Here is a 13422-nt window from a genome sequence, read left to right on the forward strand (position 1 = left end):
CCCCTCACAGGCATCTCCCTCACTATGGATTACCTCCCTGACCTCTGTCATTGGGAATAAACTACCCTCATTGGGAATTACTTGCCTTAATTGGGAATAAATGATGCTCGGTGGGAATACATCAGCCTTATTGGAAATAAATGGCCACCCTCACTGGGAATATGTGACCCTCACTGGAAATGACCATGCTCTCTGGGAATGACTACGCTCTTTGCAAATCACACATCTTCACTCTGACCGGGAATAAGCTCTCACTCACTGAAAATCCAGCTCATTGGGAATAAACTCCTTGCTGCAATTAAAATCTCTCACCGGGACTAAACACCAGTGAATATACTCCCATGCTAAGAATAAATCCTCATCATTGGGATTTAAAATCCCTTCATTAGCCATTCCCATTTTTCAATGGTGTTTTCCAGCCAAGGATGTCATTTGACAATAGTAATTATTGTATTGTGAGAGATTTGGCAGTATATGTGTGCACAGCAAGATCCCAAAAGAGCAACACAAAAAACAAACTCATGCTTTATTTATGTTCATGAAAGTATATCAGGAAAGCAGGGAAAAGCCCTTTGCCCACATTCCAATACGCCTAACTTACCTCTATCCAAGAGGAGAAACAGGGATTCATTTATATACTTGAAATCTTTCCGACCATTCACAGCTTTCTTGATATTGATACTCTATGTAGTGTTCCCTCAGTGCAACTCCTTTAACAGTGCAGTATTCCTTCAACACTTCCATCTGACAGCGGAGGATAATCTCTGTAACTGCCGATTTCACGATGTAGCACTTCCTTATTACTGTCCCTCTGACAGTGTTGCATGCCCTCAGTAATGGTCCTACTATACTGCAGCACTCCTTCAGTAGTTATTCTGATAATGTAGCACTCCCTCAGTATTGGTCCTTAGTACTTCGCCACACAGCCTGCACCTGAGGAAGGAGCAGGTGCTCCGAAAGCTTGTAGTTTCAAATAAACCTATGAGACTAGAACCAGTGTCGTGTGATTTTGACTTTGTCGACCCCAGTCCAACACCGGCACCTCCATATCCATATTATGTTGGTGCAGCTTTCTTTCAGTACTTCCCTGATTGTGCAGTGCTGCCTTAGTACCCCCTCCATGGAGAAACTCTCAGTTGTTTCTCTCTGACAATGTAGTGCTCTTTCTGTACCACCTGTCTGACAATGCAGGGCTCCCTTACTATGTATCTGACAATACAGCAACACTCCCTCAGCTCTGCCCCTGACAATGCAGCATCCCCTCAGTATGTCCTCTGCAACAACTTACTCCTCATTATGGCTCTCCAAACATAAAGCAGTCCTTCAATGCTGGTCTTCTGAACATGCAACACTGACTCTGTACTGACTGTCCAAGAGTGTAACTTTCCCTCTAACACATACAAGGACTATCGGCCCAGAGTATAAGCTTACTACTGTGGGTTGAGGCTTGAACCAATGACATGTTGGATCCATTGGTGAGAATGCTACCCACTCAGTAAAAGCTGACAATCAACATTTTGTGACATGAGGACAGATGAAACCGTAAGCAACATCTTTTATAGAAAATGTAGAAGCTTTAATTTCAAACCCAGAATAAAATACCTCCATTAAAATAATTCATATTCAAATATTGCCACAGCTTTAAAATACCAATGAAGCCCCAAAGATTTGCTGATCCATCAATTCATGTCCCAGCCTTAAACCAACCAAGTGTGGGCTCAGACTTGTGGGCATCTATAATGCTCTGCTGAGGAAGAATGTTTTTGATAAGAAACACTTCAAAAGGAGTTAAAATTTTTCTCTACCCAACTGAAATTGCAACATTAAACAATGAGCTAAAATGCAAACGATATAATCCTGAGGTGTTGTGCGTGGTTAGTGAGTCCTGAAGCCACTCCTTGCTGATTGACCCATGCAACTTCCAGAACCAAGTGCTCAGGGATCAATTGTACGATTGGTTGGGATCAGGTCAACTCCAAGATCCTTTGCAACAGAGTTCTAAGCAATGTTAGGAAAGGAAATTGATTAAAACACAGAACAATAATTCTGCAGTTTACCTAAAGGATGACGTGTTGTTAAACTCCACAGGATAATTACTGATTGGTCACAGTTAATGCCGGTTGTATGTGGGCCGTGTTACCTGTGTTCTTTGTCCTACACAGACTCGGTCACATATTAATCCCTATCAAATTCAGCCTGCCATACTCAAACCAAATGACATCAGGATCCTCTCACAAGCTGGCCTTGTCGCACACAGACTGCATCACATGAAGATCCTGTCACATTTTTATCATGTCAAATGTTTGGCTTGTCACGTGTAGCTTCGTCATATAGACCCCCTGTCACACACAGAACTCCTCACATTTGGTTCAGGTCTCAAGACAATTCAAGCACATTGCAGGTGCTTTTACACACAGACCCCATCACACACACAGTCCCTGCTACACACAGACCCCATCACAAACACAGGCCCTGCCACACACAGACCCCATCACACACACAGGCCCTGCCACACACACACCCCATCACAAACACAGGTCCTACCACACACAGACCCCATCACAAACACAGGCCCTGCCAGACACAGACCCCATCATAAACACAAGCCTTGCCACACACAAAACCCCATCACACACACAAACCCCATCACACACACAGGCCCTATCACACACAGACCCCATCACACACACAGGCCCTACCACACAGAAACCCCATCACAAACACAGGCCCTGCCACACACAGACCCCATCACAAACACAGGCCCTGCCACACACAGACCCCATCACACACACAGGCCCTGCCACACACAGACCCCGTCCCACACACAGACCCCACCACACACACAGGCCCTGCGACATACAGACCCCTATCACACACACAGGCCCTGCTACACACAGACCCCGTCCCACACACAGGCCCTGCCACACACAGACCCCATCACACACACAGACCCTGCTACACACAGACCCCATCATACACACAGGCCCTGCTACACACAGACCCCATCACACACACAGGCCCTGCTACACACAGACCCCATCACAAACACAGGTCTTGTCACACATAGACCCCATCTCACACACACAGGCCCTGCTACACACATACACCATCACATACAGGCCCTGCCACACATAGACCCCATCACACACACTGACCCAGTTACACACATAGACTCTATCACAAACGCAGGCCCTGTCACACACAGACCCTGCCACACACAGCCCAGTCACAAACAGACCCAGTCACACACAGACCCCACCATACACTGACCCTGTTACACACACAGACCCACTCACACACAGACCCCGTCGCACACACAGGCTCTGCCACATACAGACCCCATCACAAACACAGGCCCTGCCACACACAGACCCTGCCACACACAGCCCAGTCGCATACAGACCCAGTCACACTCACAGACCCAGTCACACACAGGCCCCATCATACACTGACCCTGTTACACATACAGACCCAGTCACACACAGACCCTATCACTCCCTGATCCCGTCATACGCTGACCCAATCACTCACAGTCCCAATCACACACAGACAAGTCACACACAGATGCAATGACACACAGACCCAGTTACACACACACCCCGTCACACACAGACTCATTTATACACAGACCCATTCACACACACACCCTGTCACACGCAGACCCAGTCACACACAGACTCAGTCACACACAGACCCAGTTACATACAGACCCTGTCACACACAGACCTCGTCACACACAGTCTCATTCACACACAGACAAGTCACAGCCAGATGCAGTGACACACAGACCCAGTTACACACAGATCCAGTAACACACAGGTCCTGTCACATACAGACTACCTTCACACACAGTCACACACACAGATGCAGTGACACACAGTCCCAGTTACACACAGACCCCATCATACACAGACCCAGTCACACGCAGACCCAGTCACACGCAGACCCAGTCACACACAGACCCAGTCACATGCTGACCCAGTCACACAGTCCCATTCACACACAGACAAGTCACAGCCAAATGCAGTGACAAACAGAACCACTCACACACAGACCCAGTCACACGCTGATCCAGTCACACACAGACCCAGTCACACACAACCAGTCACAGCCAGATGCAGTGTCACACAGACTCAATTACACATAGACGCAGGTGCGATCACACAGAGCCCATCGCACACAGACTCAGTTACCTACAGACCCAGTCATACAGAGACCCAGACACACACAGACCCCGTCACACACAGTGCCCATCGCATACAGACTCAGTTACACACAGACCCTGTCACACCCAGACCCTGTCACACGCTGACTCGGTCACAGACACACCTGGTCACACACAGACCCAGTCACACACAGACCCAGTCACACACAAACCCAATCATACGCTGACCCAGTCACACGCTGACTCAGTCACACACAGTCTCATTCACACACAGACAAGTCACAGCCAGATGCAGTGACACACAGACCCAGTTACACACAGATCCAGTAACACACAGGTCCTGTCACATACAGACTACCTTCACACACAGACCCTTTCGCACACAGGCCTCTTCACATACAGACCCTTTCATCTGCAGTCCCACTCACACACAGACCTTGTCACACACAGTCCCATTCACATGCAGACCCAGTTCCATGCAGACCCAGTTACACACAGACCCAGTTATACACAGACCCCATCACACGTTGACCTGGTCACACGCTGACCCGGTCACACACAGACCCTGTCACACACAGGCCCTGTCACACACAGTCCCATTCACATGCAGACCCAGTTACACACAGACCCAATGTGAAACAGGCAAATCTGGAAACTCCATAGTCTTCAGGCATTAACCTCCTTGATCTATAATCTGTCCATTCAGCTAATTCCCATTCAGTAACCTCACCCATCTTTATATTTAATTAGGAATCACTTGAGATGCATGACATTCCCTTAACAAAGCCATGCTGACTATCCTAACTCATTGCTGACTTTCTAAATGACAGTTTATCCAATCTTTCAGGATTGTTACTAATAATTTGCCTACCACCAAAGTAGACTAGCTGGCCTATAATTGCTTGGCATTTCCTTTGTGCCCTTTATAAAAATGGAACCACATTTACTTTTGTCCTGTCCTTTGGCACCACCTGTGTCTAGTGAAGATTGAAATATAATCGTCAGAACATCTGCTATTTCCTCCCTGAGGCTCTCCAACATCCGAGGGAACAGTCTATCCGGCCCTGGTGACTTATCCACCTTCAAGGATTCCAACTCCACTAATACTTCCTCTCTCATTATGATTATTTTGTCCAATATTTCACACTGCTCCTTTTGGGTTACTATCTCCACATTATTCCTTTCCTTTGTGAATACGGAGCCAAAAAATGCATTTAAAATTCTTCTCTTTTCCTCTGCATCTTCACACAAGTTCCCTTCTTCATCTCTGATTGGTCCTACATTTTCCTTGGCTATCATTTAGCTCCTTATGTACTGGTAAAACATCTTTGAGGTTTACTCTATCTTGCTTGCTAATTTTTTCTCATGCCCTCACTTTGATTTCCCTTTTAGTTTTACTTGACGATTGTACTTTCTCTACTCCTCTAGGCTATCTGCAGCATTTTGCTACTATGGTAAGCTTTCTTTTTCTGTTTAATCTTCCCCTGTATCTTTCCACTCATTTGTGGGCATCTACATTTGGCAGTACCATGCTTATTTTTAGAGGGAACATGTCTGCGTTGTGCCCTAAGGATCTCAGTTTTAGTGCATCCCATAGGTTTATTACTGATTTATCCTTTAGCAGTCCTGTCCAGTCCATCTCAGCAGTTCTGAATGCCAAAGTTACTCTCCCACTGTTATGAATATCGTTGGTTGTGTGTAGCCCCTTTAAGAGAGTGGATCAGGTGACTCAGAGGACACCTAGAGGGGAGTCTAGGACTGCCTGTGGACCTGAGAGGACGCAAAAAAATTATTCCTCGTTCAAGTTTATCCTCAGTCATTCTCGTGTTCTATTTATGGTTCTAGTGAACCACAAATACAATACTCACCACCCTGCACTTCTAGCTAACACACTCTGCATCTTTCTATAGTTTGGTGCTCAGCTCTTTTACTGACTGGGTGACAGAGCTGCTGAGTTGTGGCCAGACTCACCATGAAATCGACAACATTGACGTGATAGGGAATGCCACCTTGTTGTTCACATTCTCTGATGTGTAGGGTTTCTGGGTCTCCAGGGGTCAGGACAGAAAGGCCAGGTTCACTCTGTAAGGGTTTAAGCAAATTTGTACACTTGAGTAAACTTAGACGTAATCACCCGAAGCTCATATACACATTGTGGAATAGCAGATTTTGAGCTATAAGGAGAGGCTGAACACGCTGAGGCTCTTTTCCCTGGAGTGTCAGAGGCTGAGGGGTGACCTTATAGAGGTTTATAAAATTATGAGGGGCATGGATAGGATAAAGAGACAAAGTCTTTTCCATGGGGTGGGGGAGTCCAGAACTAGAGGGCATAGGTTTAGGATGAGAGGGGAAAGATATAAAAGAGACCTATGGGGCAACTTGTTCACACAAGGGGTGGTACGTGTATGGAATGAGCTGCCAGAGGAAATGGTGGAGGCTGGTACAATTGCAACATTTAAGAGGCATTTGGATGGGTATATGAATAGGAAGGGTTTGGAGGGATATGGGCCGTGCGCTGGCAGGTGAGATTAGATTGGGTTGGGATATCTGGTCAGCATGGACGGGTTGGACTGAAAGGTCTGTTTCCAAGCTGTACATCTCTATCACTCTATTAGGTCAAAGGATAGGATTAATCAACAAACATGATCAGGAAACACCAATCACTTCCACTCCCTTCAGAGTCAGAGATTTCTAAAATTGTTCAATCCTCCGAGAGCAAAAGGAATTAAAAGAATATCTCCCAGTACTGGACTTGCACAAACTGTGAAAACATTCCACCTTGTCGAGACTATTCCAGATCTTATAAACTTCAATCAGATCGCTCCTTAAGCTTTGAGCTTTTGTAAAACATATCCAGTCTGTCAAACGTTCCTCAAAAAATAACCCATTCATTCCAGGTAGGAATGGAGGAAAAACCGAAAGAAGGTTCTGAGGAAGGATCACTGGACCTGAAACATTAACTCTGATTTTTCTCCACAGATGCTGCCAGACCTGCTGAGCTTTAACAGCAGTTTCATTTCTGTTTGTGAGCAATCTAATCAACCTCGTCTGAACTGCCTCCAACATATTTGGATCCTTCCTTCAATAAGAAGTACAAAATGGCTCACAATATTTGGATTTAATATTACCAATGTCCTGTGTAACTGAAGCATAATATCTTTACTTTTATGTTCAATTCCTCTCATAATAAAGGTTAGCATCACATTAGCCTTCCTGATTCATGTACTACTGATGGGTCAGTTTTTGTCCAATGTGTGCAGGAGGGTTTCCTGACTCAGTATGCAGACAGGCTAACAAGGGGCGAGGCCCCATTAGATTTGATACTGGGTAATGAACATGGCCAGGTGTTAGATTTGTAGGCAGGTGATCACTTTGGTGATAGTAACCACAATTCGGTTATGTTTACTTTAGCGATGGAAAGGGATAGGTATATATCTTAGGGCAAGAGTTATAACTGGGGAAAAGGCAATCACGATGCAATTAGGCAAGATTTAGGGTGCATAGGATGGGGAAGGAAACTGCAGGGGATGGGCACAATTGAAATGTGCAGCTTATTCAAGGAACAGGGAGGGAGGTAGTTGTCGAGAGAGGGAGCCATGGTTTAATAAAGAAGTTGAAGCTCTTGTCAAGAGAAAGAAGAAGGCTTATGTGAGAATGAGATGTGAAGGCTCAGTAAGGGCACTTGAGAGTTACAAGTTAGCCAGGAAAGACCTAAAGAAAGAGTTGAGAAGAGCAAGAGGGGACATGAGAAGTCGTTGGTGGATAGAACCAAGAAAACCCTAAGACTTTCTATAGGTATATCAGAAATAAAAGAATGACAAGAGTGAGATTAGGGCCAAAGATAGTAGTGGGAAGTTGTGCGTTGAGTCTGGGCAGATAGGGGAAGCGCTGAATGAATATTGTTTGTCAGTATTCACACTGGAAAAAGACAATGTTGTTGAGGAGAATACTGAGATACAGGCTGCTAGACTATATGGGTTTGAGGTTGACAAGGAGGAGGTGTTAGCAATTCTGGAAAGTGTGAAAATAGATAAGTCCCCTGGGCCAGATGGGATTTATCCTAGAATTCTCTTGAAAGCAGCGTGGAGATTGCCGAGTCTTTGGCTTTGATCGTTATGTAGTCATTGTCTACAGAAATAGTACTAGATGACTGGAGGATAGCAAATGTTGTTCCCTTGTTCAAGGAGGGGAGTAGAGACAACCCTGGTAATTATAGACCAGTGAGCCTTACTTCAGTTGTGGGTAAGATGTTGGAAAAGATAATAAGCGACAGGATTTATAATCATCTAGAAAGGAATAAGTTGATTAGGGATAGTCAACATGGTTTTGTGAAGGGTAGGTCATGCCTCACAAACCTTATTGAGCTCTTTGAGAAGGTGACCAAACAGATGGATGAAGGTAAAGCAGTTGATGTGGTGTATATGGATTTCAGTAAGGCATTTGATAAGGTTCCCCATGGTAGGCTATTGTACAAAATACAGAAACATGGGATTGAGGGTGATTTGACGGTTTGGATCAGAAATTGGCTAGCTGTAAGAAGACAGAGGGTGGTGTTTGATGGGAAACGTACATCCTAGAGTTCAGTTATTAATGGTGTACCGCTAGGATCTGTTTTGGGTCCACTATTGTTTGTCATTTTTATAAATGACCTGGATGAGGGTGTAGAAGGATGGAGTTAGTAAATTTGTGGATGACCCCCCCACCACTAAGGTCGGTAGTGTAGTGGATACTGCCGAAGGATGTTATAAGTTACAGAGGGAAATAGATAAGTTGCAGAACTGGGCTGAGAGGTGGCAAATGGAACTTAATACAGGAAAGTGTGAGGTGATTCACTTTGGAATGAGTAACAGGAATGCAGAGTACTGCACTAATGGTAAGATTCTTGGTAGTGTAGATGAGCAGAGAGATCTCAGTGTCCATGTACGTAGATCCCTGAAAGTTGCCACCCAGATAGATATGGTTGTTAAGAAGGCATATGGTGTGTTCCCTTTTATTAGCAGAGGGATTTAATTTCAGAGCCATGAGGTCATGTTGCAGCTGTACACAACTCTAGTGCGTACAGTTCTGGTCACATTATACGAAGGACGTGGAAACTTTGGAAAAAGGTTCAGAGGAGATTTACTAGGATGTTGCCTGGTATGGAGGGAAAGTCTGATGAGGAAAGGCTGAGGGACTTCAGGCTGTTTTTGATAGAGAGAAGAAGGTTGAGAGGTGACTTAATTGAGACATATAAGATAATCAGAGGGTTAGATCGGGTGGACAGTGAGAGCCTTTTACCTCAGGTGGTGATGGCTAGCACAAGAGTACATAGCTTTAAATTGAGGGGTGATAGATATCGGACAGATGTCAGAGGTAGTTTCTTTACTCAGAGAGTGGTAGGGGCATGGAACGGCCTGCCTGCAACAGTAGTGGACTCACCAACTTTAAAGGCATTTAAATGGTCATTGGATAGACATATGGATGAAAATGGAATAGTGTCGGTTGGGTGGATTCAGATTGGTTTCACAGGTCAGTGCAACATCGAGGACTGAAGGGCTTGTACTGCGCTTTAATGTTCTAATGAGTACGTGCTGTAATTGTACATAAACTTTTGTAATTCACGTCTGTACATATAGTTAATTGATGATGGCCACTGATTGTTAATCTGTTGTACAAGTCAGTAGTTATACGCACTTGTTCCAGTGTTCTGTGTATCTTAAGTAAGTCTGACATTCTTTCCTCAAAACCTGAAGCAAGGCAATTTGGATTTATGGCAACGAAACATTGTCCCTGAAAGATAAGGAGAGCGTAAGTGTTCAAAGGTTAGTGACAACATTCATTGCTGAACTTTATAATATACATTGTTATAAAATACTTGAAAAGGGACAGACACACATAGAATGGGCTCAGACCATTCCACTTTGTAGGTCTATGTAATTATGATCGATTCCTCAGCACTTCTAGAGTGGAACCTCCTTCATTGGGATACAAGAGATTTGTTCATAATTTTTCAATTCTCTCTTGCTACAGGTGTGATGCCACAGGACTGGAGGACCATCAATGTTGGACTGTTGTTTAAAAATGGAGGAGAGTACTGTATAGCCCAAGTAATTACAGGTTAATCAAACTCACTGGGCAGAATCTGCCCAGCCATTGAAAGATGGGGAGAGTGGCAGAAAATGGTGAGAATTGTGTGCGGTCAACGATAATGAGATTCCTGACATGTCAGCAAAAAGTCCCATTTTCGAAGCAAGTCTTGAAGGATGAGACACCATTCTCACCAGTGAGTATCAAGAGGATTATTTGCATTAACATGCATTGACATCCTCATCTTCCATCATCTCATTGATACATTGCTTCCCATTCTCCCACCCTCCAGAGAGAAACTGGATGAATGTAGAACATGAGAATCAGAGTAGTACCTGGCAACTCCCAGCTTGCCTTTTGCTCTTCTGGGCCTCTGTCTGGGACCATGCTTCGTGGGCAGGGACCGCATACGGGGTGCCCATATCTGGGGTAATTGACAGGAACTATTCTGGGCAGTGACAGACTGCCTGTGCTTGACAGGGTGCATGGTTGGGATTTAAAGATCGTGCTGGCAAAAAGATTCTGGGGAGACAATGGCAGTGGCCAGTATCTCTGCTTGTAGTGACTGGCAGGATACAATGAACATTGTGCCATATGGGCTCGCTGCACAGGTAGCAAGGTAAGTTTGGGCAGATAGGAAGCTTTCTCACACTCGGGCTGACAGAGCGAAACCCTCCAAAACATTCTCCAAAATTGATACTTAACCAATTTCTGGTGAAATTCAGCTCATCTCTCACTCCTGTTTTGCTCCATCTCTCACTCCTAATTACTCATTCCAAAGTCACTAACACTCTCAAAGAGCCCTCTCCCTCACTCTCTGTCATATTTGATTAACTTGATCATATGTTTTGTGATATGAAGAAAGGCTGATGAGGGTAACACATTTGATGTATTCGGATTTTAGTGAGGCTTTTGACCAGGCAAATTATTTAGTAAATTAATAACTCATGAGATTCATGGGAAAGGAGGAATTGGATTCAAAACTAATTCAGTGGCAAAAAGCAAAGGGTTATGGTCAAAGGTGTTTTTCTGATTGGAAGTGTGTTTCTAATTGAGGTTTTGCAGGACTCAGTGCAGGGTCTCTTGTTTCTCTTGATATATGTTTTAGGTTTAGACTTAGAAAAGTAAAGATCAATGGAGACTAAGAGGGAAGGAAAGAATAGGGAGAGAGATAGTGAGGAGATTGGGGAAATAGTGAGGGAGAGGGAGAGTGAGGGATGGAGAAAAAGCGAAGGAAGAGTGATGGAGATTATTACATTAATAACACTCAAAAGTGAAACGAGAAGTTAAATTACATGTTACTTTCTTCAGGCTCAGGTGATGCCAGGAGTTTTGTATTTGTCGAGAATGGAGGGGTTCAGAGTGAGGTAGTCGAATAGTGTTGATGAATTTGGTATGAATGTTTGAGTTTGAGTGGAAGATGCAGCAATGCATCCAGTCTGGAGCAGTGTGAGCTTATATTCAATATGATGATATGCAGTCATTAAATGGAGGAAAGGTGAGTCCTCACCAGATTGGCCACCTTGTTGGTATCCTTCCAGGGACGAATGTTTTTACTGTATTGAGATCCTGACAGCATGCCACAGAATACTTCCACCATCAGACTCAGTCCGTATCCTTTATAACCACCTGAAAAGAGAACACAGCTTCCAGCTCCAATAATGTTTGGCCAGTTCCAGCAATCAACCAATCTGCTGGGTCAACACACTCTCTCTCTCTTTCTCTGCTTCCCTTTCCTTCCCTCTCTCCTCTACTCATGCATTTCTACTTTCACCTCTCATCCTTCCTGCCCCCTCTCCTACTTTCCACTCCTTTTCTCCAATCCCATTGTTTTTCTCTTCTTATCCTTTTTTCCTTCACCTCCAACGGCTCTATTCATTCCATCCATTCTGTCTCTTCTTTCTTGAAGTAGGGAATTCCCTCACTGGGATACAGATGGATGCTGGAAACCTGCAGTAATTCATCTGACCTGTCACTGTTCATGCACTAACCCCCATGAGTGTGAGTGGGCTATCTGCCCTTAGGAGGGAATATGTCCAGGCTCAATCTGCTTTCAGTTACCCTAAATGGATCTTAGTACCAAGGAATATTGAAGGACAAATCAGCTAGATATTCCCACGTTAACGTGCCATCAAATATTTGTTTGTCTGCATTGAATGGCTTCCCCCATTTACTACCAGAGGTACAGTGTTCTAGTGAAAAGCAAAGTCCAGAACCCTACGGTCAGCTACCATCTCCATAGGTTGGTTCAACCCTCTCAACTGACTAATGAGATAGATAAAATCCCTAGTGTGGAAACAGGCCCTTCGATCCAACAAGTCCACACTCACTCTCTGAAAAGTAACCCACCTAGACTCATTCCCCTACCCTATTAACATTAATTTACTCCTGACTAATGCACCTAACCTACACATCCCAGAATACTATGGACAATTTAGCATGGCCAATAACCTGCACATCTTTGGACCACGGGAGGAAACCCAAACAGACACGGGAAGAATGTGCAAACTCAACACAGACAGTCGCCCGAGGTTGGAATCGAACCCAATTCCCTGACGCTGTGAGGCATCTGTGCTAACCACTGAGCCACCGCACAGCCCTGGTTCTCTTCCATAATGAACAAGAATTGGAGGAAGCATTGAGGCATAGATCCACTCTGGACGGGACCTCAATGCCCATCATCAAGAGTTATTCAGTAATGATATGAATGTAACAAATTCTGAATGTTCCAGGTGGTGAATGAATGTACACAAGCAAGTTACTTTGTCAGAAACTCACAGCAAAGTGCTTATGTTGACAACAACTTTGATCTAGCAAAGCAAAACTGGATATCAAGAACACATCTAAGTATCACTCATTGATATTCACAGCATTGCCATCACTGAATCCCCCACTGTCAATATCTTGGGAGTTACTATTGATCAAAAACTGAACAGGGCTTGATGTATAAATACTGTGCCTACAAGAGCAGGTTAAGAGGCTATGAACACTGCAATGACTCCTCAAGATATGTCTATCATGTACAGTGCGTAAGCCATGAGTTATGGAAAATTTGCTTGCCTGGATGATTGCAACTCTAAAAAAAGTTAAAGCTTGATACCATCAAGGATAAAGTAGCCTGCTTGATTGGCAACACATCCACAAACATTCACTGCCGCCAAACCCAATGCTCAATAGCCACTATGTACAAG

General features: G+C 44.5%; 1 protein-coding gene across 2 annotated transcripts in view; it reads right to left on the reverse strand.

Annotated features, from left to right (window-relative positions):
* Positions 1-1568: 1568 nt before the first annotated feature.
* LOC122557757 (uncharacterized) overlaps positions 1569-13422 on the reverse strand; it is a 34641-nt gene continuing 22787 nt past the window's right edge. For both annotated transcript variants that reach the window (XM_087996158.1, XM_043705720.2), the window contains 4 exons: positions 11742-11860; positions 9839-9934; positions 6137-6247; positions 1569-1998 (listed from right to left, as the gene is read on the reverse strand). In XM_087996158.1, coding sequence (XP_087852284.1) covers positions 1936-1998; positions 6137-6247; positions 9839-9934; positions 11742-11860 — 389 coding nt within the window. In that variant the 3' untranslated portion in view covers positions 1569-1935. The remainder of the gene's footprint in view (positions 1999-6136; positions 6248-9838; positions 9935-11741; positions 11861-13422) is intronic.

Source organism: Chiloscyllium plagiosum, unplaced genomic scaffold, assembly GCF_037043375.1.
Source record: "Chiloscyllium plagiosum isolate Xiang-an unplaced genomic scaffold, Cpla_swu_hap1 HiC_scaffold_18, whole genome shotgun sequence".
Lineage (NCBI taxonomy): Eukaryota > Metazoa > Chordata > Chondrichthyes > Orectolobiformes > Hemiscylliidae > Chiloscyllium > Chiloscyllium plagiosum.